Source organism: Cricetulus griseus, assembly GCF_003668045.3.
Source record: "Cricetulus griseus strain 17A/GY chromosome 1 unlocalized genomic scaffold, alternate assembly CriGri-PICRH-1.0 chr1_1, whole genome shotgun sequence".
Lineage (NCBI taxonomy): Eukaryota > Metazoa > Chordata > Mammalia > Rodentia > Cricetidae > Cricetulus > Cricetulus griseus.
Window position 1 is genome coordinate 32907737 of NW_023276807.1, and position 21898 is coordinate 32929634.

At 36.7% G+C, this 21898-nt stretch overlaps 1 protein-coding gene across 7 annotated transcripts in view; it reads left to right on the forward strand.

Moving 5' to 3' along the window:
- Positions 1–21898, forward strand: part of Wdr17 (WD repeat domain 17) — a 68810-nt gene that overhangs the window by 13358 nt on the left and 33554 nt on the right. For 2 of the 7 annotated variants that reach the window (XM_035452823.1, XM_035452825.1), the window contains 9 exons: positions 803–1054; positions 2851–2973; positions 5873–6057; positions 6901–7069; positions 8115–8206; positions 10171–10253; positions 12031–12117; positions 18775–18939; positions 20699–20901. In XM_035452823.1, the coding sequence (XP_035308714.1) occupies positions 803–1054; positions 2851–2973; positions 5873–6057; positions 6901–7069; positions 8115–8206; positions 10171–10253; positions 12031–12117; positions 18775–18939; positions 20699–20901 (1359 nt within the window). The remainder of the gene's footprint in view (positions 1–802; positions 1055–2850; positions 2974–5872; positions 6058–6900; positions 7070–8114; positions 8207–10170; positions 10254–12030; positions 12118–18774; positions 18940–20698; positions 20902–21898) is intronic. The other 5 variants (XM_035452826.1, XM_035452827.1, XM_035452822.1 and 2 more) reach the window with 4 other exon arrangements.

A 21898-nucleotide genomic window follows, 5' to 3' on the forward strand; every position in this document is an offset into this window, starting at 1 on the left:
TATCTTTTGAGAATAAGGGGACTGGCCCAGAGGAGTTCTCATGTGGTTCATCAATGAAAGATCTTTCTCACACTGTTTGTTATATATTTAATTTGCAAAAGCAAAGACTATTTCTGATAATTCTTTGTATATTTAATTTCACTTGTCAGATTTATTGTTATAATGCTCTAGTTTGAATTATGACAACTGATGATGATAAATGAGAAAGGAATTATTGTAAATACTGATAATGCTATTTATAGCATACCCTAATGTGATGAGCTCTTTAATGAACTACTCGTGTAATGGCTTTAAAATCTCTGTGAACAAATATTGAACCCTCCATTGTAAAACCAGAGAAACTTAGGCACCAAACACTATGTCTTGTCTAGGAGAGCAAAGCTAGCCAGTGGTAGAAATTAAGTATGGCCCTAGGCAATCAACTCCAAAGCTACTGTTTTTACTTATGAAACACATTTTTACTGATATTCTTTATTCCACAAATACTTTCCTGTCCCTGTCCTGTCCTGAGAAAGTGAATTCTTTTTCCTGATGAGATAAGTAAATCTTTTTCTTCCAGATTTTTAGTAATAAATATAAGGAATACTTAAAGCATCCAAGAGTATCAAAGCAAAGCAGTTAAACCTGTTTCTCATCATAAGGGCCAATCAGTTCTCTCTTTCACAAGCAAAGCCTGCCTTCCATGTAAGAAAGCCAGGCCATGCTGCCAGGAGTCTCAGAGCCTGGTGACATGCAGTTAGAAAACATGAATGAAACACAGATCTTCGATGCTCTTTGACACAATTTTCTTTTAATGATATAGGTAGTAAACATCAGAAGCACGTTCTGAGACCTGAGTCTCTTGAAGGAACAGATGAAGAGGATCCAGTGACAGCCCTGGAGTGGGACCCACTCTCCACTGACTACCTTCTGGTGGCTAATTTGCATTATGGCATTCGCCTGCTAGATTCGGAATCACTTTATTGCATCACAACGTTTAGTTTTCCCAGTGCAGCAGTGTCTGTGCAGTGCTTAGCCTGGGTTCCCAGTGCTCCAGGCATGTTTATAACAGGAGGTAAATGTATCGATATTCCTGAAAGTTTTACATAAGTGAATATTAACTAACCGAATTAGATAAGTTGTATTTTGTTAATTGATTAGTACCCACAAATATTTAATATGCTAAATGTCTGATTTATAAAGTGTTTATTGTCTTGACTAAAGTAAAATTAAGGTACCATATTTCCTGTGTGTGAAAATACATTGATACATATATACATATATATATATATATATATATATATATATAATCTGCGTTTATATGTGCACAAACAATAAACAGTTGGAGTCCATGAAGAGAGGATAGCGAAGGTATTGGTTGAAAAATAATCAAATTTCCTGATAGGAGCTTGATTAGCATCACTACTTTGAACAGATCATCACCAGATATGCCAAATTAGTTAAGTATTTTCAATCAAATTTAAAAATGAAAGTAGTGTATAGTTCCCGCCTGAGAGAAGCTGTCAAGTTAGACAATGCCATCTGAAAAGATGGAAGAATTAAGGAGTAGTAATGTGACATCCAGCTTTTACCATTTACTAAGTAAGGCTCAGAGGGGGGAGGAGTAGAGAGAGATGGCCAACCATTCCATGAGAGTTACATTTATTCCACAAGAGTTACATTTACTTGGCATAGAATAATATTAGTTTTCCTCTCAATGGTTTGCAAGATTCTGTACTTGTTTTACTTTTGCAGTTTTAATTTTAAATAAGGAATAGATGGATTCCTAATTTATATATTAAACTTTAAGATTATGGGATTTTATGAATAATAGATAAGAAAAAAACTTAAATGTATTTATTACTATTAAGATAAACTTCATATACCACAAAATTCATATGTTTCAACCACAGCTCAGTGGTTTCTAGTCTATTCTCAAGGTTGTATGACTGTTATATCAAACCAGAGTATTTTTTACCCAACAAAACCTGTACCCACTAGTAACCAAGTATCACGTTCCTCTGGACACCCGGAAAAGCACACATGCATATAAACAGATAATCTACTTTCTGTCTCTGAGTTTGCCTATTGGGAGAATTGCAGGCAATCATTCCAAATGTGGTATTTTGTGTTTGTTCCTTTCACTTTTAACACAGTATTTTCAAGATTCATCTGTGTGGTAGCATAGATCGGCTTTGTCATGGCTTCCTGTCATAAATAATATCTCATTATGTGATTTGTCATTGGTAGCTATTTACACTATTCACACTTTAGGTGACTATGAATACTACTGTTATTATGAGCATCAATATAGAACTATTATGTAAATTTACTTATAAACACTGAAAAAATTGCTGGGTAATAAGGTGATATTATGTGTGATTGCTTGAAGCACAGGCAGACTATTTTCTCAAAAGCAGCTACTGAAGAAAGATTTGGAGGACAGGGCAATTTTACAATTGGTTTTCAAGCATGATTGATTTATCTGGCTGAAAGCAGATAATGAGAAGTTGATGGACATTTCAATACAAAAGGATTCCTTAGTGTTAGAAATGGACAACTTTGCCTAGCCATTTCCAATAAATAGTGTCAGTGGAGATTGTCTGTGATCATCCTGTATAATGACCTTCACAGTAGAGAGCTTCTAAGAAAGACAGTTTCTAACCCTGTGATAGAGTGCAATGGAATAAAACATAATCATGTCCCAAATATAAAACTGGAACAGGATATCAGCCATTTCTTTTGATTGCATCATTACTATTTCAATGACACCAGTGATTACCTCTGGACATCTTATTGTTACTTCTGTGACTGGGTATTTTAATGCCAAACAAAATGTATTGACATTTGTATTTCTGATGATCTGACTAGATTCTCAAGTGGGCATTTTACGAATTTGGAATGTTTCAAGAACAACACCTATCGATAATTTTAAATTAAAGAAAACAGGATTTCACTGCTTACATGTAGTTAATTCTCCTCCAAAGAAAAAATGTAAGTAAAAAATAAAAGCTTTAGTATTTCACAATATTGTATTTCTACACATAAAGTGATACAATATAAATTTATCACATATTTTATACTGCCGAAATGTATTTTAAAGAGTTAGTCTTGATAATATGCATACTGAAGGGTCCTTCAAAACCACAGAATAGCTAGTCTTCCTAATATAAAATTATTTAGATCCAACCTACATTTGCAAAATGCCATTAAATGATAATATTCAGATAATCTTAATGGTGTGAGGAAGAGGAAACCATGATATTGGGGAGAATTATCCAGAATGATGGGATTAAATAAAATTGGCCCAGCAGGTATAATTTATATTTTAAGTATACCTCATTTACAAGCTACAAGGTTTATGGCAAAAAAAAATGTTAAAAAAAAATCTCAGTGTTCTAATTACAGGACTTAGGGCCAGGCGTTGGTGGCTCACGCCTTTAATCCCAGCACTCTGGAGGCAGAGGCAGGCAGATCTCTGTGAGTTTGAGACTAGCCTGGTCTCCAGAGCGAGTGCCAGGATAGGCTCCAAAGCTACACAGAGAAACCCTGTCTTGAAAAACCACAAATAAATAAATAAATAAATAAATAAATAAATAAATAAATAAATTACAGGACTTAGAAATCTGGGTTTCACTTTTGGCCGAATTTATAGAATTTTGAGTCCTCTCTACTCTTTTTGCTTTTGCACCTTACTTGTTATTTGCTGGTTTTCTAATGTGAGATAGTCAATCACATCTTCTAAATAAACGACCTGGACCTCTGGAGGAAGTTTTTAATTAGATATGTTTATTAAAGTAAACAAGAATAAAATTGACTTTCTGTTGGGTCTATCATAATTGTTCTGCCCAGCTGCTACTGCAAAAACCCTTCTCATGTCTAATGCCCCCAAATTCAGACTCCTCTTCTTTTGCCATTGCTGTGACAGATAACCTAAAAGAATAAACAGAGATACAATCTGTTGAGTTCATTCAGTGTTGGATCCATGTATATGTTTCTAGGGATCACAACTGGCTATAGTATAGCCAATCATGGTTCTTTTGATTAAAAAATAGTACTACTAATAATAATCTAGGACTGGGGCTTAGTAGTTAAGAGAGAGCTTGCTGTTTTTTTCAGAGGACATGAGTTCAGTTCCCAGTACTTACTTCAGGCAGCTCACACTACCTGTAAATCCAGCTTCAGGACAGCTGACACCTTCATCTGGCCCTGATAGGCAGCTGTACACATGTAGTATACACTCAGATACAAATACACACACCCACTCACACACACACACACACACACACACACACACACACACACACACACACACTGATCTAGGGTAATATCATTTCCCCTTTAATCAAGCCTATGTTTCTTCATAAAAATATAAACAATGACTATTCAAATTAAAGTTCTTTTTCTAATTCAGAGATCATTGATAGAAGTTATTATATTTGAACCCCAACCATTTTTTGTAAACTTAAGCCTTTCTGTAGAATCCCAACTTTTCAGGGATTTGAACCTGAGTTTAGAAGAATCAGAATTGGTGGATAATGTTTGAAAGGCTGGCTAGCATTTTGCACATGGCTTCTATGTGCTTTTTCTGTCTGCATTACTTTCTTTGTTTTGTCATAGTGAACCTCCATATCTTGGAAAGATTCAGCCTTCATGATTTTTTTCTTTCATAATTTTCTGACTATGAAATTGTCCATATCTATTAGCAAAAAGCCAGAAAATGTAAAGAATTATATACTAAAAATATTGTTATTTTTGAGTAGTATCCTTCAAATAGTGTGTTGTTAGATAGACTTCCAGGCTTATTTTCCTAGTTTGCATTAAATATAATACAATGAATTAAGAACCATTATGAAATGAAATTTAAAAATGAAGACATTTAATTCTAAACAACAAGAATTCCAAGCAGTTTGACATAGATTGTTTGTTAAGACCACTCATGATGTTAAATAATTAAATTATCAAGGGAACATTACGGATCATGTTAACTTTTGCCCATATTGTATGTCATTGAACCAAACTGATTGCTATCAAATGCCTATTTTATTATTATCATTCTATTTTGGACTCCCTGTCACTTTCAGGCTCAAAGAAATTATCAACATCTTTAATGAATGCAACAAGGACTTTCTTATATTTTAAACAGAAAATAAAATACTAAGAGGTATTTATGCATATTTTAATGCATAATTAATAGTAGGTTGTGCTAATAATTTACAATGGCATCAAGTAACAGAAGCAATTCTCACTGGCTTGAAAATTAATTCATAAAGTTATTCACATTGACAGAAAAACATCACCTATGTGTGTGGTTGGATATGAAGCTTTTGTACTGCTTACTTTATTTTGTGTGTGTGCCTGTGTGTTTCTCTCTGTAATTGTGGAGTATATGTGCACATGTGTGTACCTCTGTGTGTGGAGGAAGCAGAGGGCATTGGATCCACTGGAGACAGACCTTCAGATATTTGTGGGACAACCAGATTTGTTACACAGGTTCTTGAATTCTAACTCTATTTGTCATAATTGTACAGCAAGCTCTTACCTGCTGAGCTGTCTCTTCCAGCCTCTTATGGCAGTGTTTTGAAAGGAGATTGTTTTTAAAAGTCACAATATCATATTTTCATTTATGGAGATAACAAGCTACACATTCTTAAAAGACTAAGATTCCTGACTAATCTTCCGCCATACTGGTTTATCTGTACTTGTATACACACTTCTATAACATAATCAAGTTTTATGCTCATATTTCCACACTTTTGGTGATTCTGAGGAAGTAGAAATTGTGCTCACTGATATAGATTATGAATTTAGAACAAAACAAAAATTGAAGTATAAGTTAGTCCTGTGATTTTATTCTAGAGAGAAGTGATTGCTATTTTCTTTCATGTTTTAGTTTCAGCCCAGTCTCCAAACAAAAATCATTACACATCTTCAACAAGTGAAGCTGTTCCACCCCCGAATTTGACACAGAATCAAGCGTTTTCTCTTCCTCCTGGTCACGTTGTGTGCTGTTTCTTGGATGGTGGAGTTGGGCTTTATGACATGGGAGCCAAGAAGTGGGATTTTCTTAGGGAATTGGTATGCCCTCCTTTTATTCCTTCTATTAGGTACAATGCTTATTTTGTATAAATTTGTAATACTTATATACATTTGTGTATTAATATTGCTAAACATTATTTGGTAGGTAATAATACTATGATGTTTTCGTTGTTGAAACATTTAAGAAAATAACACAGTAATAACAACAGCAAAATGCTGGGGATGTGGATCGTTGGTACTGGGTTTGTTTTATGTTTGAGACCCAGTTTAGTTCCTAGCTTCACAGATGAGAAAGAAGCAGAGAGGACAGCAGTACATTATTGGAAGAAAAATGATTGGAGTGTCCTCTTCTCTTGGAAGCCAAGAAGCAGAGATAAGTGGGGGAACTGCAGAGATATACCCTTTTAAAACAGGGCCCCCAAGATCTATACCTGTTCATGAGGCCTTACCTGTGAAAATGTCTGCCACTTCTGAAAAATATGGACAGGTTGATCTGTTGATGAGGCCGGACTCTCAGGGCATCACTTAGCATTAGGGAGGCCTGCTTCTGGTTGCTGCAACACTGGGCATCAAAACCTTCAAAACAAGACTTTAAAATTAAGGAAAATTCTCTAATTTTCTCTCGCACATGTACCAGTTCCTTTTGGCACAAAGAAAACAAGAAATTATTTGATTTCGCTATATGAGTTTCTAGGTTTCCAAAGCTGAAGTTTGAAAGCACAACAGCAGGAAAAACTTTTTAAAAAAAGTATAAGTAATAGAAATTATCAACTTGTGTATGTTCTTTTCAATGAACATGTATGAATTTTATTATGTATTATGTTTTATTAATAAAGGCTTCCTCCAGAATATGATTTTCTTTAAAAATTTAATGAATTCTAGGGCCACGTGGAAACTATATTTGACTGCAAGTTCAAGCCTGATGATCCAAATCTTTTAGCAACAGCTTCATTTGATGGCACTATAAAAGTCTGGGATATAAACACCTTAACAGCGTTGTACACCTCTCCAGGTAATGAAGGTGTCATCTTTGCTCTTTCGTGGGCTCCAGGTAAGACTTCCTTTTTATTGAAATCAAGCGACTGTCCTAAATTTTATTCAAATTTATCTCCTTCACCCAGATTTAATCTTGTTCCAAATGGCTGTAAGAGGCAAGTTAATAGCCACATTTTGTCAGTTCAGCTTCTATGGGATATAAGGCTTTAGCATAGATCACCTGCACAAGAACTTTGATTCCTGGACTGTTTTGATAACAGTCACATAGAAAAACTACAGTAAATTGAGATGATCTGAATATTATCTTATTTTAGTTGTATTTGTAGAGCTATGCCTTTAAAGATGAATGGATTTTGCATGACAAAAACTTTTCCCCAAAAATTTTCATGTGATTCCAATTTGTGAAAATAAAAACTCCCTAACAGTGGTTTCATTTTTATGTATTTTTTTTCATTTTTTAAAAATGAAGTATTGTTTGTGTTTTCAAGTGAAATTTTTTTATTTGATCACCTTACAAAAATATTTTCCTAACCATTAAAATGTTACTAGATTGTCAGGAAATATGAATAGTAATACATTCATACAATACTTAGGAGCTATTGATAACTTCAGGGATTATGCCTATAGTACTTGGTTTGATAATACAACCATCTCTGTCTTTTCAAAAGCTATGCTGAATTATTTATGATCTCCAAATGTTATCAGAGATTTGTTCAAAAAAATTTAGTAGGAACTATAGACTAAATAAATTGGCCATGTAACTATGGAAATTATATAGCTAATATATTCATATCATGGTTCTCCTTCATAGTGATTCATTAATAATAATCATATAATTATACTTTTGAAATTTTTCATTATAAATATTATATGAGCCAAGCGCAGTGACCTGCTGGTACATGCACTGTAGATTGGGAGAAGCAATTCCTACAAATCTTCCTCTACTAAGTTCCAAAACATGCTCATTCCCCTCCCCACACAAAGTATCAAATAATTTTTAAATGAAGTTCGTCTTCCCTTTTAAAAATTACATTTTTTAAAAGAAAATCAAATTTGTAGAAAATATTAAATGTGTAATCTCCAACCAATTGTGTCCTAAGGTGACTTAAATTGCATTGCTGGTGCGACTTCCAGAAATGGTGCTTTTATTTGGGATGTTCAAAAGGGCAAAATGATACAGCGATTTAATGAGGTAAGATTAGTTTACTGCAGTCAAGTGGAATGCTTGTAAGGATTCAGGCTTTATGCTAGCCAGCCCCTGTCACCTGGTAGAATACACTCAGGCAGTACCCTGGTCATCCCAGGTGCAAAGGACCTCTTATTCTTAAAAAGTGCAGGTGTGCTTTTCAAATATAGAGGGACTAGTCCAGTTTTTTAACTCAATTGTATAAATTTACCTTCTGTGGTTCTTCAACATAATAAAAACCACTGAAAACTGTCTTAACAATTTGAGGGTATGTTCTTATAAATCAACCTTAAAATGGTCTTTATAAATTCTTTTGGATTTACCTTGATAACAGCTGTGATTTAAGAAATTCATAAAACAGAGAAAGTTTGATTAAAATCTGGGAATGAGTTACTTACAATGTTTATTTCCTCATCACAGAGTTGATGAAAGACATTCCCCAGTTTAATAGACTCCCTGTGCTTTAAAAGTTGTCCTCACATGACATATAACTGCACCTCTTAGGTCTGTCCCAGTCCTAGAAATTCTCCAATTATCTTAATGAAAACCAACCTTTGAAAGGAGAGCAATGTGAGTGAAAAACTTACTGACATTATACCTGTGGTAGCCTGTGTTTGAATGCCAGAAAGTGAATATCAGCAACTGTATACTGGCCTTCACAGGGACAGACAAGTGAATCTAAATCTATGGATGGCCAGAGCTAAGAGATAAGCCACCTTTAACTCAATTTGACTGTATTTACATATAACTAGTTTGAGAGCACCTGGTCCAGTTGACTCTTGTGTCCAACAAAAACTAGAGCATAATTTATGCTTACCAAATCTGTTTGTAAGAGTGGACACTCCTTTATATATTTTTAAAATACATATTCAGGTGCTGATTGTGAGGGCCTGATGGAACAACCGAACTAGACTCCTCCATGAATGGAAAGAAAGGTCATTGGGGAACTGAGTATAAGAGAGGGCCTGGTGAAACCATGAAACTAGACACCTGCATGAATAGAAAGAAAGGTTTATTGGGGAATTCAAACTGTCAGGCTGTCTTTCAGAAGACAGAGAGGGTATCAAGAAAGCAGGGAGAGCCTTACCCATTTTAAAAGACAGGTTGTGTGTGTGTTGAGGTGGGGGACCTGTACACTGGAACAGCCTAGGAGCTAGAGCAATGGGAGTGGGACTGAACAGCCTGGGAGCTGGTTGTGGGACTTTGATCTGTTGCGAACTTCTTTGAGTTAATAGGGAACTGGAGTTCCCATTATTGAGGTAGTTATCTGCCAAGTTGGATAAGGGAAGTAATGGCTTCCCCTGGTAAGCAGAAACCCACTTTACAAGATTCCCAGGAATGCTGAATTTAAGTAGCAATCCTGTTTGACCAGTCAGAGTCCACCCTGTGCTGAGCCTACACTGTCATTCAGGACATTGTCAGCAGTACTGCTGTTTGGGACCCACTTTGAACCTAACACTGGGAAGAAGTCAAAGGACTCGCAACAAAAGTGGAGAACTTGACTGTTTGAATCCTCAGAACCTACCTAAACCTCTGGTGCAGTAGTGTATGTGCTTTAATCCTTGTGTTTGTGCAAGGCAGTTTGTGGAAAACAGTATAGGAGAATTCCTGAAGATTTCAGCGTCAGCTAATCTGATATATGCAGCTGTGATCATCAAAAAGAAACTTTGTATCAAAAAATGTGCAAAGCAAGGACTGATAATAGGATCGTCCTCTAAACTCCACATGCATGTCATGGCAGGTGTACCCGTTTTTCACACACATACACATACATGGACATACACACATCATACACACATTCAAATAAAAACTTTATGTATGAGTATATACATACTCAGATTTCTGCCACTGACATTCATATTTATGTATCACCTAGAATAAGTTACTAATAAAGATAATTCCTAGAAATAATTAAAATTTTTAAAAAGGGAAATTTAATTTTTACTGAAAATTGCTTTATATTTTTTAAGCATGGGAAAAATGGAATATTCTACATTGCCTGGAGTCATAGAGATTCTAAGCGAATAGCAACCTGCAGTGGCGATGGCTTTTGGTAAGTACTGTACCTGATAGTAAGAAGTTCATCCATCTAGAAAGGACGCCTTTGCTCATCTCATTTGTATATTTTGTTTGTACAATGTACCATTATAAATTTTATTTAGATCCCCACCTAGGCACATGCTATATTGGTGTGATATATCATTATAAAGAACAATGCAAGGCAAAAGCATTTCAAAATACAAAATGAATCAAATATAGAGTTTGTTTGTTTATCTTGAGACAGGGTCTCTTAAGGCTTAGGCTAGCCTTCAGCTCCCTAAGTAGCTGAGGATGACTTTTGAACTGCTGATCCCTTTGTCTCCACCTTCCAAGTTTGGGATTACAAGTGTATGCCGCCATGCCAGGCATAGATATTGCCTTCTAAATGAAAACACTAAACTGGAAGAATGAACTGCCGTATGGGTACTCAACTTCCCAGAAAAATATAAGATTCACAGATATGTATTAAAGGATGAAAGCTTTTGAAAATAGGAATATGACAATGAGCTGAAAAGGCCTTCCTGTGGAGCTAATTTCACTGTGCTTCCAATGTACATGTGTTCTTAATCCTGATTAGTCCCAGGAAAAAGTGAATTTCCAAGTAAAAACTCATACATAGATAACTACCTTGTTTTAGGTTAATGCTACTTTGTGTTAGGAATGAAGTGAAGTTATCATTGAGTGTTGCTTGTTGAGGGTGGGGAAACTTGTCTTAATTAGACTTTGCTGTACAAAGGCTATTTTTTCATAGTCATTTAGAAAATCACAATGGAAAAAAAAAAAACCAAGGTTAAACAAAAGCATATTTCACAAGTCACCATTAGTGACTTTCCTCCTTAAAGAGTGATTTGATAATTGGCATATACTAATTGCTAAAAGACATGCTTGAGAGTTTTAAAATTAAATAATCCATTACAATAAATTACTTCACCATTCATCTTCAGGATATCATTTAGCTTTATTTGTCAGCATCAGTCATCCCCAATGTGCAGGCATTCCTAGTAAGTTTTGACAGGCCAAATGTAATTCAAAAGCATCTTCCATGGAGATCTGGAACAGCTTCTTGTATTTCCAAGGGAATCAATGGCACTTGCATTGTGGCAATAATAAAATAGGTTATTTAGTAATGCGACTTAAATTCAGAGATCCTTAGTGTAGGAAAGTATCCTTTAAAATTTGATCACAGGATCCTGCAGTAAGGATCTCTGAATTTAAGTTGCACATCTGAATATACACCAGGGAAAATACTGTAATATAATTTTTAATCTTGGTGAAATAGTCCATTGAATGAACTTTGTGAATGAGCAAGCAAAAATAAATTTTAAGCACTTAAATTTCAAGCTGAAAATGTAATCTATGTGTTATATCACATCTGACAGTACATGAAATTATATTTTTCTATACTTAAGAAACCTTTCCAACAAAATAGCTTTTGAGTCAGTATCACCTCTAATTTGATCTAAATGGATTATGGTAATTAATAATTATGTGAAGTAGACTTGTAATTGGTATCATCTTTCATGTATAGTTTCTCTCAAGGGTGTGTGTGTGTGTGTGTATCTTTCAGGGTCTTTCTGTATAACCTGGAACTTTTTATGTAGACCAGGCTGGCCTTGAACTCATAGACAACTACATGCCTCTGTCTCCTGAGTGGTGGGATTAAAGGCCTGTGCCACCACACCTGGTACCTCTTCTTCCTTAAGTGTTCTTTGCAATTTTCAGATATGGCTTTTATCCTAGAATACTGACCTTTGAAACTTGCGATTATGACTTTGTTTACCTAATTTTAGTATTATTCGAACAACTGATGGTAAACTGCTACACAAGTACAAACACCCAGCTGCAGTGTTCGGTTGTGATTGGAGTCAAAACAACAAGTAAGTCCTCTTTTCCTAAATAATAATTATATTTCAGAGATTGAAAAAAAGAAACTTTGAAACTACTCTCATAGAATACCTATTTTCCATGGCTATTACTCATTTTATCTAGCAAACAAGGAGCTTTGGAACGTCTGGTTTGTTGTTTTGGCTGTTTGTAGTCCACGATGTTTTCTTTCTTTCCTTCCTTCCTTCCTTCCTTCCTTCCTTCCTTCCTTCCTTCCTTCCTTCCTTCCTTCTTTCTCCCCGCCTTCTTCTTCTTCTTCTTCTTCTTCTTCTTCTTCTTCTTCTTCTTCTTCTTCTTCTTCTTCTTCTTCTTCTTCTTCTTCTCCTCCTCCTCCTCCTCCTCCTCCTCCTCCTCCCTCCTCCTCCTTCTCCTCCTTCTCCTCCTTCTTCTTCTTTTTGGTTTTTCAAAACAGGGTTTCTCTGTAGCTTTGGAGCCTGTCCTGGAACTTGCTCTGTAGACCAGGCTGGCCTTGAAAACTTACAGAGATCTGCCTATCTTTGCCTGCTGAGTGCTGGGATTAAAGTAGTGTGCCATCACGATGCTTTCTTATATGACTTAAGAATACTGATTTACCACCCTCAAAATAATTTTCTAAAACACTGAAAAAAAAGTACACTGCTAATAAACCAATAAAAATCAGAAGTGTGCCTATTTGGTGTGTCACTCCAGGACAGAAATGTGGTTCTTGCAGGCATCTATGCAGTTCTGCATTAGCTTTCTACCTTTCCCCAGATTGAGCGGCAGTCTCTGCATTGCATAATTTCCTGAGATGTAGAACTTCAGTGGGTGGATTTGAAAGACAGGCTTACATGAGAACTACTTATCCTGTAAAAAATCAGCTCCCATTTAAAATTCAACACAAGTAAAATTCCACAAAAAGTGGACCTCCAACTGACTGCATTTCAAATAATTTTGCTTAAAAGCTTCTTTTGATGGGGTATAAATATATGTTTTAAAAGGAAGCTTTCTTTAGATATTGTCAAAAACAACATGAATTCTCTTATGCTGTACTAAAAATGGAAAGCATAAATAAATATTAAAAACATACTTCCTGAATCAAATAACATACAGTACAAAATAATGGATCTGTGTTTCTTCCATAGGTATGCCCCAGTTGATAACAGAATTTATTTGTATATAACTATATGCAAAATTAGCTGATGACCAGGCCAGCTGTCCCCCATCATTTCTTGTCCTGAAGACTAACAGTCACTGACAAGAAAAACTGCCATGAGGAGGCTATGGTGTTGGATTTTTTTCTTTCCATTCTCTATCATTTCACAATGCTGGTTATACTTGTAGGAAACATGAAGCCGAGAAACAGAATCAATCTCAATCTCAATGGGCTGAGACTGCTATATTGAAATTGCAAGGGGCCCCGACCCATGGGATGAAGTTGAATCACATTTAGAAGGGCTGAGGTCTCTCTCTCTCTCTCTCTCTCTCTCTCTCTCTCTCTCTCTCTCTCTGTGTGTGTGTGTGTGTGTCTGTGTCTCTATCTCTGTGTCTCTGTCTCTCTCTGTCTCTCTCTGTCTCTCTCTGTCTCTCTCTTCTCTCTCTCTCTCTCTCTCTCTCTCTCTCTCTCTCTCTCTCACACACACACACACACACACACACACACACACACACACACACACACACTCTACCGGGAAGTATAAGGTTGGGGCAAAGCAGATTTTTTGGTTTTGTTTTTAATTCTTTAATTACTACTCATATTTACATATCCATCCCTCCCATTCCCTCAACCTCCCATCCTCCCATGTTCCCCACCAACCCTCCCACCCCATCCCCCAACTCCTCCCTATGGATAGTGAGGCCCTCCACAAGGGACCTTCAAAGACTGTCATTATCATTTGGGGGAGGGCCTAGGCCCTCCTTGCTGTATCTGGCCTACAATAGTAACCCTCCATAGGGAATGGGCTCCCAAAGTCCATTTGTGCTCTAGGGTTAAAGACTGGCTCCACGGATAGAGGTCCCATTCACTGTCTTGCCCTCCTAGCTTGAACCCACATTCAGAGGACTTGGATCGGTCCAATGCTGTTTCTCCAGCTTTATGACTAGGGTCTCCATGCTCTCATTAGGTCAGGTCAACTGTTTCTGCAGGTTTCTGCAGCACCATCTTGGCTCCTTTGCTCATCCCTACTCCCTCTCCACAACTTAATTCCAGGAGTATGGTTCAGTACTTAGCTGTGGGTGCCTGTTTCTGCTTTGAACGACTACTGGATGAAGGCTCTAGGAATGGTAACCAAAGTAGACATCAATCTCATTATAGGGGAAGGGCATCAATGGTATCCTCTCCACCACTGCCTGTCTTCTTAGTTGGGGTCATCCCTATGGATACCCTAACATTTTCTTTGTGCCAGACCTCTCTCCAAACCTGTACTGTCTCCCTCTATCAAGGCATCTCCAAAGGCTAAACAGTATTTTATGGCTGGGGACTATTGCCCAATACAGCCTGACAATTCCTCGTGACCTGAGGCTACTATTCTCTGTTTGAATATCCATATATCTTCATTCCAACACGGCCCTTCCAGATATGCAGTTTAGGTATTTATGTGGTTGGTTTTGGATTCCTTCAAAGTCCTTTCAGAAGTTAGACATTTTATTATGTTTGCCTGTTCTTCAGTCACCTGTTTTTTTCCATCAACACAGAGGCTGCGCTTTGATCTACTGCTATTTCAGCTCTGCAGTTACTGGCCTGCTTTTCTGGCTGCAGCCTGGCAGGAATTTGTTCCCATCATGTACCAGCTCCATGGCTGCCACCAAATATAGCTTTTAATTAAATCGCTCTCATTCTATTTATCAATAAGACTCAGGAATCAGAAACTGGGGTGAAAACCTGCTAGCTCAGAGAGGTTAAGTAGCAACTAGCCAACATTCTCTCTATGCTATCTTCCCTGAAAGAGACCACCATTCCCCTCCACCAAAACAAAACAAACAAACAAAAAAACCCACACCACTCAAAGTCCCTCCCTACTACTTCCTGTGCATCTCTATCATCTTCCAAATGCCCTCTGACTCTCTATGATTACTTTCTGTCAACTAGTTGCTAACTAGGCCTCCTGACACAAGGTTCATTTTATTTAGTTAACACAAAAATGCGAACTCAGGGTTCACAGTGTGATTGAATATACAGCAACAGTCACGTTTGTTACATTGTGATCAGGTGGAACATTTTAAACACAGGTCTGAGTACCTGGGATCCATCTCAGAGGCAGAATGCTTGCCCAGCATATGTGAGCCCCTAGAGCTTCTCCTCACAGGACAAGGAACATAAAGAAACCACAGATCTGCACACACAATTCTTCTGGGGAAATCCCTGAATACTGTCTCATTGACCGTAGGATAAAAATGCAAGCTCTCTCTTCAAGCATTAAAAAAAAAAATTCATTAAATCTTGGAAGACCTTTTTAAGCATTAAAAAAAAATAATTGTATCTAGGAAGACAACCAGTGTTGTAGTCCTGGAGACAGAAACTTTATAGTAATAGACGAAAGGTCAGTCTTCTAGTTGTTCTTTAGAAAGTAAAAAGAATCCACAAGACCCTCAAAGTCTCTTCTTAGGAGAGACGTGTTAATTTTTTATGAATATTTTAATTTTTATTAGCACATACAGTATTAGGTTTTGATACTGCATTGTCAGGCAAAACGTGTTTCTGTTCTCTCTTCCTATTTTCTCCCCCATATTCTTGAAACCCCTGTTTCTTTTCACCCCTCCCCAAAGCCTCTTTTCTGCTCTCCTATTGCATTTGTCCTATTGGCTCTTCAACTCATCTTCCCTCCTGTCAAGGTCTACCAGATTCATAGCATATGTCTACATTCACTCCAACTTATACTCATACAGACATTTAAGCCTGAATCTGAATCTGAGAGAGTCGGTGTTACCTGGCTTAATACAATACTTTCTAGATTGGTCCATACCAAGCGCTACAGATTAACTCTGTTTTATCTGATTTCTGTCTGTGCCTACCAAGTGAACTGTAATAGAGAAACAGTAAAGAAACCACCCAGATGGTCACTCCATGATTGGGGGGGTGGGGGTGGGTATTGTTGAAGGGAGGGAGGTGGAGAGAGAGAGAGAGAGAGAGAGAGAGAGAGAGAGAGAGAAAGGAGGGGGGTAGCGAAGAGGGGATAAATCATGTGGTTATAAGGAGGATGAGTAGCTAGGAGGAGGGAAGCCAGAGAACTAGAGCAGCCTAGGAGTTTTGGATAGAGGAGGAGGTGGGGTGGGCTAGTGGTGGCTTTGAGATATGTAAAAACTACATTTGCATAGGAGCTGAAGAAGCCTGGAGACCAACATGGGCTTTGATAAGCTGATAGGAGACACAGGTAACTGCTAGAGGCAATGGAAGGATGAGAGGGAACCTTTTATGAATTAGTAAAGAATGCCAGATCTTATCTAATGGCAAGAAATCCATCTATAGTCCAGTTTAAGCTGAGCCTAGACTGAATTTTGAACCATGTCAGCGGGCCTGCCGTTTTAGGGGGAGAAATAGGCCATTCTTTGAGCCTGACATGAGCCTTGCCCTTGTTTCTCCAAGGCATCCAAGCACACTGAGTGCCAGTTTCCTGAACTGTTTAGTTAATTTTTTTAACTTCAAAATTTCACTCATGTTGTCCCCCTCTTTATTTTACATTTTGTTCCTTGCCATACTCACCTAAGGTTGGACTTAGATAATATCTACCTGGCTCTCAGTACAAAAACTATGTTTTAAATTTTAATTTTTATTTATTCTTTGAAATTTTTATGCATATATACAATATATTTTTTAATATTCTCCACTCACTCTTCTTCTGTCTCCCAGGCACTGCCCCTCCTAATACCACATCCTGCTAATATTGTATAGAAAACTTTTTCATGACTTCAAACTCCTAACAAGTTTCTCCTAAAATACACATCAGTGCATTTGACAGTTTGAACTATTAATTGTGTAGTTGGCACATTATGACTATTTCTCTCCCACAGTGAACTGGGCCCTCTTGTACCAATTAACAATAAAGAAAATGATCTTTAGGACAGTTTGATGGGGGCAGTTTTCCACTGAGGTTCCTTCTTTTTAAAGTGTGTCAGGTTGACAACCAAGATTAACTGTCACCATTTTGTTCAACCATTAGATATTGAAAAACCACATTGTCAGGTCACCTACAAAGTTCACATTCAAGAACTGTTCCATCAAATTACAAAATAAAAAAAAAAGAGGAAGAGTTGCAAAACCAATTCTCACAATGTTTTGAGTAATGTTAGGAGTTTGTATCAGGCCACATTCATAGTTCTCCTAAGTCACTTGTGGCCATGGGATGAGTGTTGGACATGCCTACCAGGGTAAACTCTGTGAGATTATTGGCTGTCTTATGTTGTGTTCAGCAGAATATTTTTTGTAACACCATAAATAAAAGACACAACTATAAATATTGGGACTCAAACTTCAAGCTGAAGATCAGAAAAGCAAAGCAGCCAGCCACTAGCTCTTACCTCTACCTCAGCTGAGACAATAGGGATGATCCTCAAACTGCTCCTGACTTCACTGCTCCTCAGATTTACTCAGACTGCTATGCTTTCCAGAGACTAACTCTCAGACTGAAGGCAAGCTCTGAGACCCTGCTCCTGTCTTATATACCTCCCTAATGTTGGGATTAAATGTGTGTGATCTCAGGTGCTGAGTTCACCTTGTTCACCTTTGAGTGAGCTGTTTCTTTTAGGACTGGATCAATTTCATGTGGTCAGTGTGGCCTTGAACTAACAGAGATCCATTTACCTTTTAATCCTGGGTCCTGGGATTAAAGGTGTGGCTAACTAGTATGGCTACTTTGCTATTTTGATCTCCAGTGGTGTTAATAAATCATAAACAATATATCACTACAATTCTTATCTAATACAATTCAAAGTGTCTAAGTTCCCTCTTCTCTCTAGAAGGAAGAGACTGCTTTAATGTTGGTCAGTGTAGTTGCCCCTTAAATAGACTTGTGTCTGGCGGGTTCAGGATTTCTTCAGTATTGCTTAGTAGCCATAGTTCCTTCCCAGGCTCAGTTTTGATCATAAGGTTTAAGTAGAATTGTGTTCTTATAATTGTGGGAATGAACACATTAAAAGATTGTGTTGTATTTCCATGGGATTCTTATTTGCTTCTAATACACGTTAAACTGAATGGAAAAGCCACCAAAGAGGAATGGAAAGGTGAAGGTGACTTATTGCAACAGTCCTTGTCTGCAGTAGTAAGCTTTCTGGTTTCCTTCCAAAGAAGTCTTTGCTCTTTGTTCCCATTCCACAGAAAGAAAAAAATTCAATAAAGGTCCATGGTGTATCATAATAATTGGGTGACCAGCAAGTAAACAAACTTCCTCACTCATCATGTGGGGCCCTTCTTCAGACAAAATAGTTGAAAAATGTACTGTTTGAGAAACATAAGACATTTTAAGCCTGAAATGTTGAACGTCAATTTAGGATCTATAATAAATGACGCCCAAAACCAACCAAATAAAATGGAACACTGAGAAAGAATTATTCAGTTTCAACAGATGAATAGCTACTGCAGGTTTATATGAAGTAAGAATAACATCCTTAGTAATTAGAATTGTGACCTATTTTAAAAATTGCTAGTAGTAATTAATTTTTAATTGTCATATTTTAATATTCCATGGGTGGCATTTCAGAGACATGATAGCCACTGGCTGTGAAGACAAAAATGTCCGGGTCTTCTATGTAGCCACTAGCTCTAACCAGCCACTGAAAGTGTTCACTGGGCACACAGCCAGAGTCTTCCATGTTAAGTGGTCTCCTCTGAGGGAAGGCATTCTCTGCAGTGGTTCTGATGATGGGTATGTATTTATGAATTCTAATTTTCTTGTAATTTAATCATAAGCTTGCAGTTCCCCAGAAATACATGTTATATTAACACAAACACACACATATGTTATTTAAGGAGAGATAAAATAAGTACTTAACACATAGACAACTAAAAAGGAGACAAAGTAAGTTCTAAAAAGTAAGTTAAATCTCATCCTATCTATACTTGCCACTGTATTCCTGATTTTAATTTTCTTGTATATTTTGCTCAATGTGGATGCTGGATTCTGGTTTATTATCAAGAATATTCATAGAAAATAATTGTAAAATGAAAGATCTAAAATAAATCCTTATAAAATGAGATATTTTATAACAGTTTTATGTTTAATGTAGAAAACATTTGTACTCTCATCAAAATTGGAATGAAAAACTATGAACTTTAGCATAAAGAGAAACAATAGAAATGAGAGGAATTTAACACTTTTCTCCATTGGCAAGAGATTCTGAAATCTTATGTATATTTTTTCTTTTACTTTTGAGATTATTAATTGAAAATCACTATTTGCAGATAAGAAAAAACATCAAAAATAATCTTACTTTGCACAAATTAAAGACATAGTGCATAATACCTCCAGATTCAAATTGTATAGCCGAGGATTTTTTGCTCTTTGCTTCTTTGGATTACATTCCAGTTAACTAGGAGAAATATTTAAAATGTGACTTTTAGTTTGATTATTGTGTGAAGCTGAATATACTTTTATTGATGAGATTATTCCAGTCTCTCAGCAAAGGCTTTAATATCTAAATTCTATTCTGCAAGGAAAATTGTGTCATCTTATACTTTTCTAAGATGTAACCTTAAAAATGTGACATTTTCACTTGAATGTCCATTATAAGTCTTTACAAAACACAGCTTGTTTATTCCCATGTAGTAGTCACCATTAGAATAGATGAATTTATAGATTTCTAATGTATCTTTTACATTTAAAAGCTTGTTTGTTTACATGAAGTAGTCACCATTAGCATAAATGACATTTATAGATTTCTAATGTATTTTTTACATTTAAACAAAGCAAAATGTTCTGGGTGTCCTAGCCAGTCTTTATAGGGGTTCATAGTAAATCCTTTCTTATATATTTACATAAATTCTGAAGCACTTTATTTTCCTCCTTTTGATTTAAATTTTTTTATGTAATGTATTTTGATCATTTTCCTTCCTCTCCCCCAGCTCCTACTTTATGTCCCTTCTCTCTCTCCTTCTCTCCCCCCAAACAAAAATAAAAACAAAATACAAATAAAAACAATATAAAAATACCAAAATTAGTTTTCAAAATTCCAAAACACTGTATTTTCTATCAGTAACGTATTACCAGTAAAGGGTAGGAAAAACTATGATGGAATAGATAACTCTAAAAAATTCATTTATGTCAATGTTAAAGAGAAAATTCTCATATCTTGGACATAAAAAGCTTTTTAGGAATTTTATGGTTTTACACATAGAGGTGCTTTGCTTGCGTCTGTGCACCTTGTGTGTGTTTGGTGCCCAAAGAGGTTAGGAGAGGGCACCAGATCACCTGGACCCAGGGTTACAGATGGTTGTGAGCCACCCTGTGGGTGTTAGGAATTGAACCCGTATCTCCTAAATGAGCAGCAATTGTTTTTAACCTTCCAGCCATCTTTCCAGCCCTGTACGATGCTTTTTAAGTATGTTAAGAAATAAGTGTAGTGTCCTAATAAGACAATGTTAATATTTGGGAGAAATTATGATGGAGACATAAAATTGTCTTTCAGCTCTGTTCGAATCTGGGATTACACTCAGGATGCTTGCATCAACATTCTCAATGGACACACTGCCCCTGTGAGGGGATTAACGTGGAACACTGAGATTCCATACCTACTAATATCTGGAAGCTGGGACTCTACTATCAAAGTATGGGATACTCGGGAAGGAGTTTGTCTAGACACTGTGTACGATCATGGCGCAGATGTGTATGGTAAATTTTTTTCCATGTATTTGTTATTTTGGTGTAATAAGTATTGGGGTGCTTATTTTTGGAACAATGAAGTATTTATAAGTTGAAGCATTTCATTTTGAAATGACATTATTTCACATTGAAGAAAATACATGTCTTTTTTTTTATAAAACTATTAGAATCACCAAAAACTAGACAAAGAAGACCAGATTATTCAGAAGATGCTGCTCAGTAGCATGTGGAGTTCATTCTGCAGGAATTGTGTTTCTGTGTACATACTCGGTGTGCCCATATATGTGTTGGGTTGGGTTTTGTCACTCCTCTTACTCCAGAGGAAATTAAAGAATATGAAATTATTAACAGCACAGACACAACGTATCTGTGTCTCAGTGTTTCTATTGCTGTGACGAAACACCATGACCAAAAAGCAAGTTGGTGAGGAAAGGGTTTATTTGGGTTACACTTCTGCATTGCTGTTCATCACTGAAGGAAGTCAGAACAGGAACTCAAACAGGGCAAGATCCCAGAGGCAGAAGCTGATGCAGAGGCCCAGGAGGGTGGCTTCTTACTGGCTTCTCATGGTTTTTTCAGCCTACCTCTTTCTAGAATGCAGGACCAGCAGTCCCAGAAAGGCACCACCCACCATGGGCTGGGTCCTCCCCCACTAATCACTAAATGAGAAAATACCTTACAGCTGGATCTCATCTAAGCATTTCCTCAACTGAGGTTCCTTCCTCTGATGAGTCTAGAGTGTGTCAAGTTGTCACACAAAATCTATCCATTACCTTATTTGTGGCTATTTTTAGCAGTGTTTTTTTTTCTTGACTATAACAATTTTAATACAACTAAGCTTGGAATAGAAAGCAAATTACTCATCTATATTTGTGTTTTCTGTCATTCTTAAGCATTGCTGGGAGTACGTAGGAAAATTAAGAGTTAAAAATATGTTCTAGGGGAAGACACACAAAATCTATACATTCACAACCATATGCCTTCCCTCAGTAGCCTTCTAGCTGAG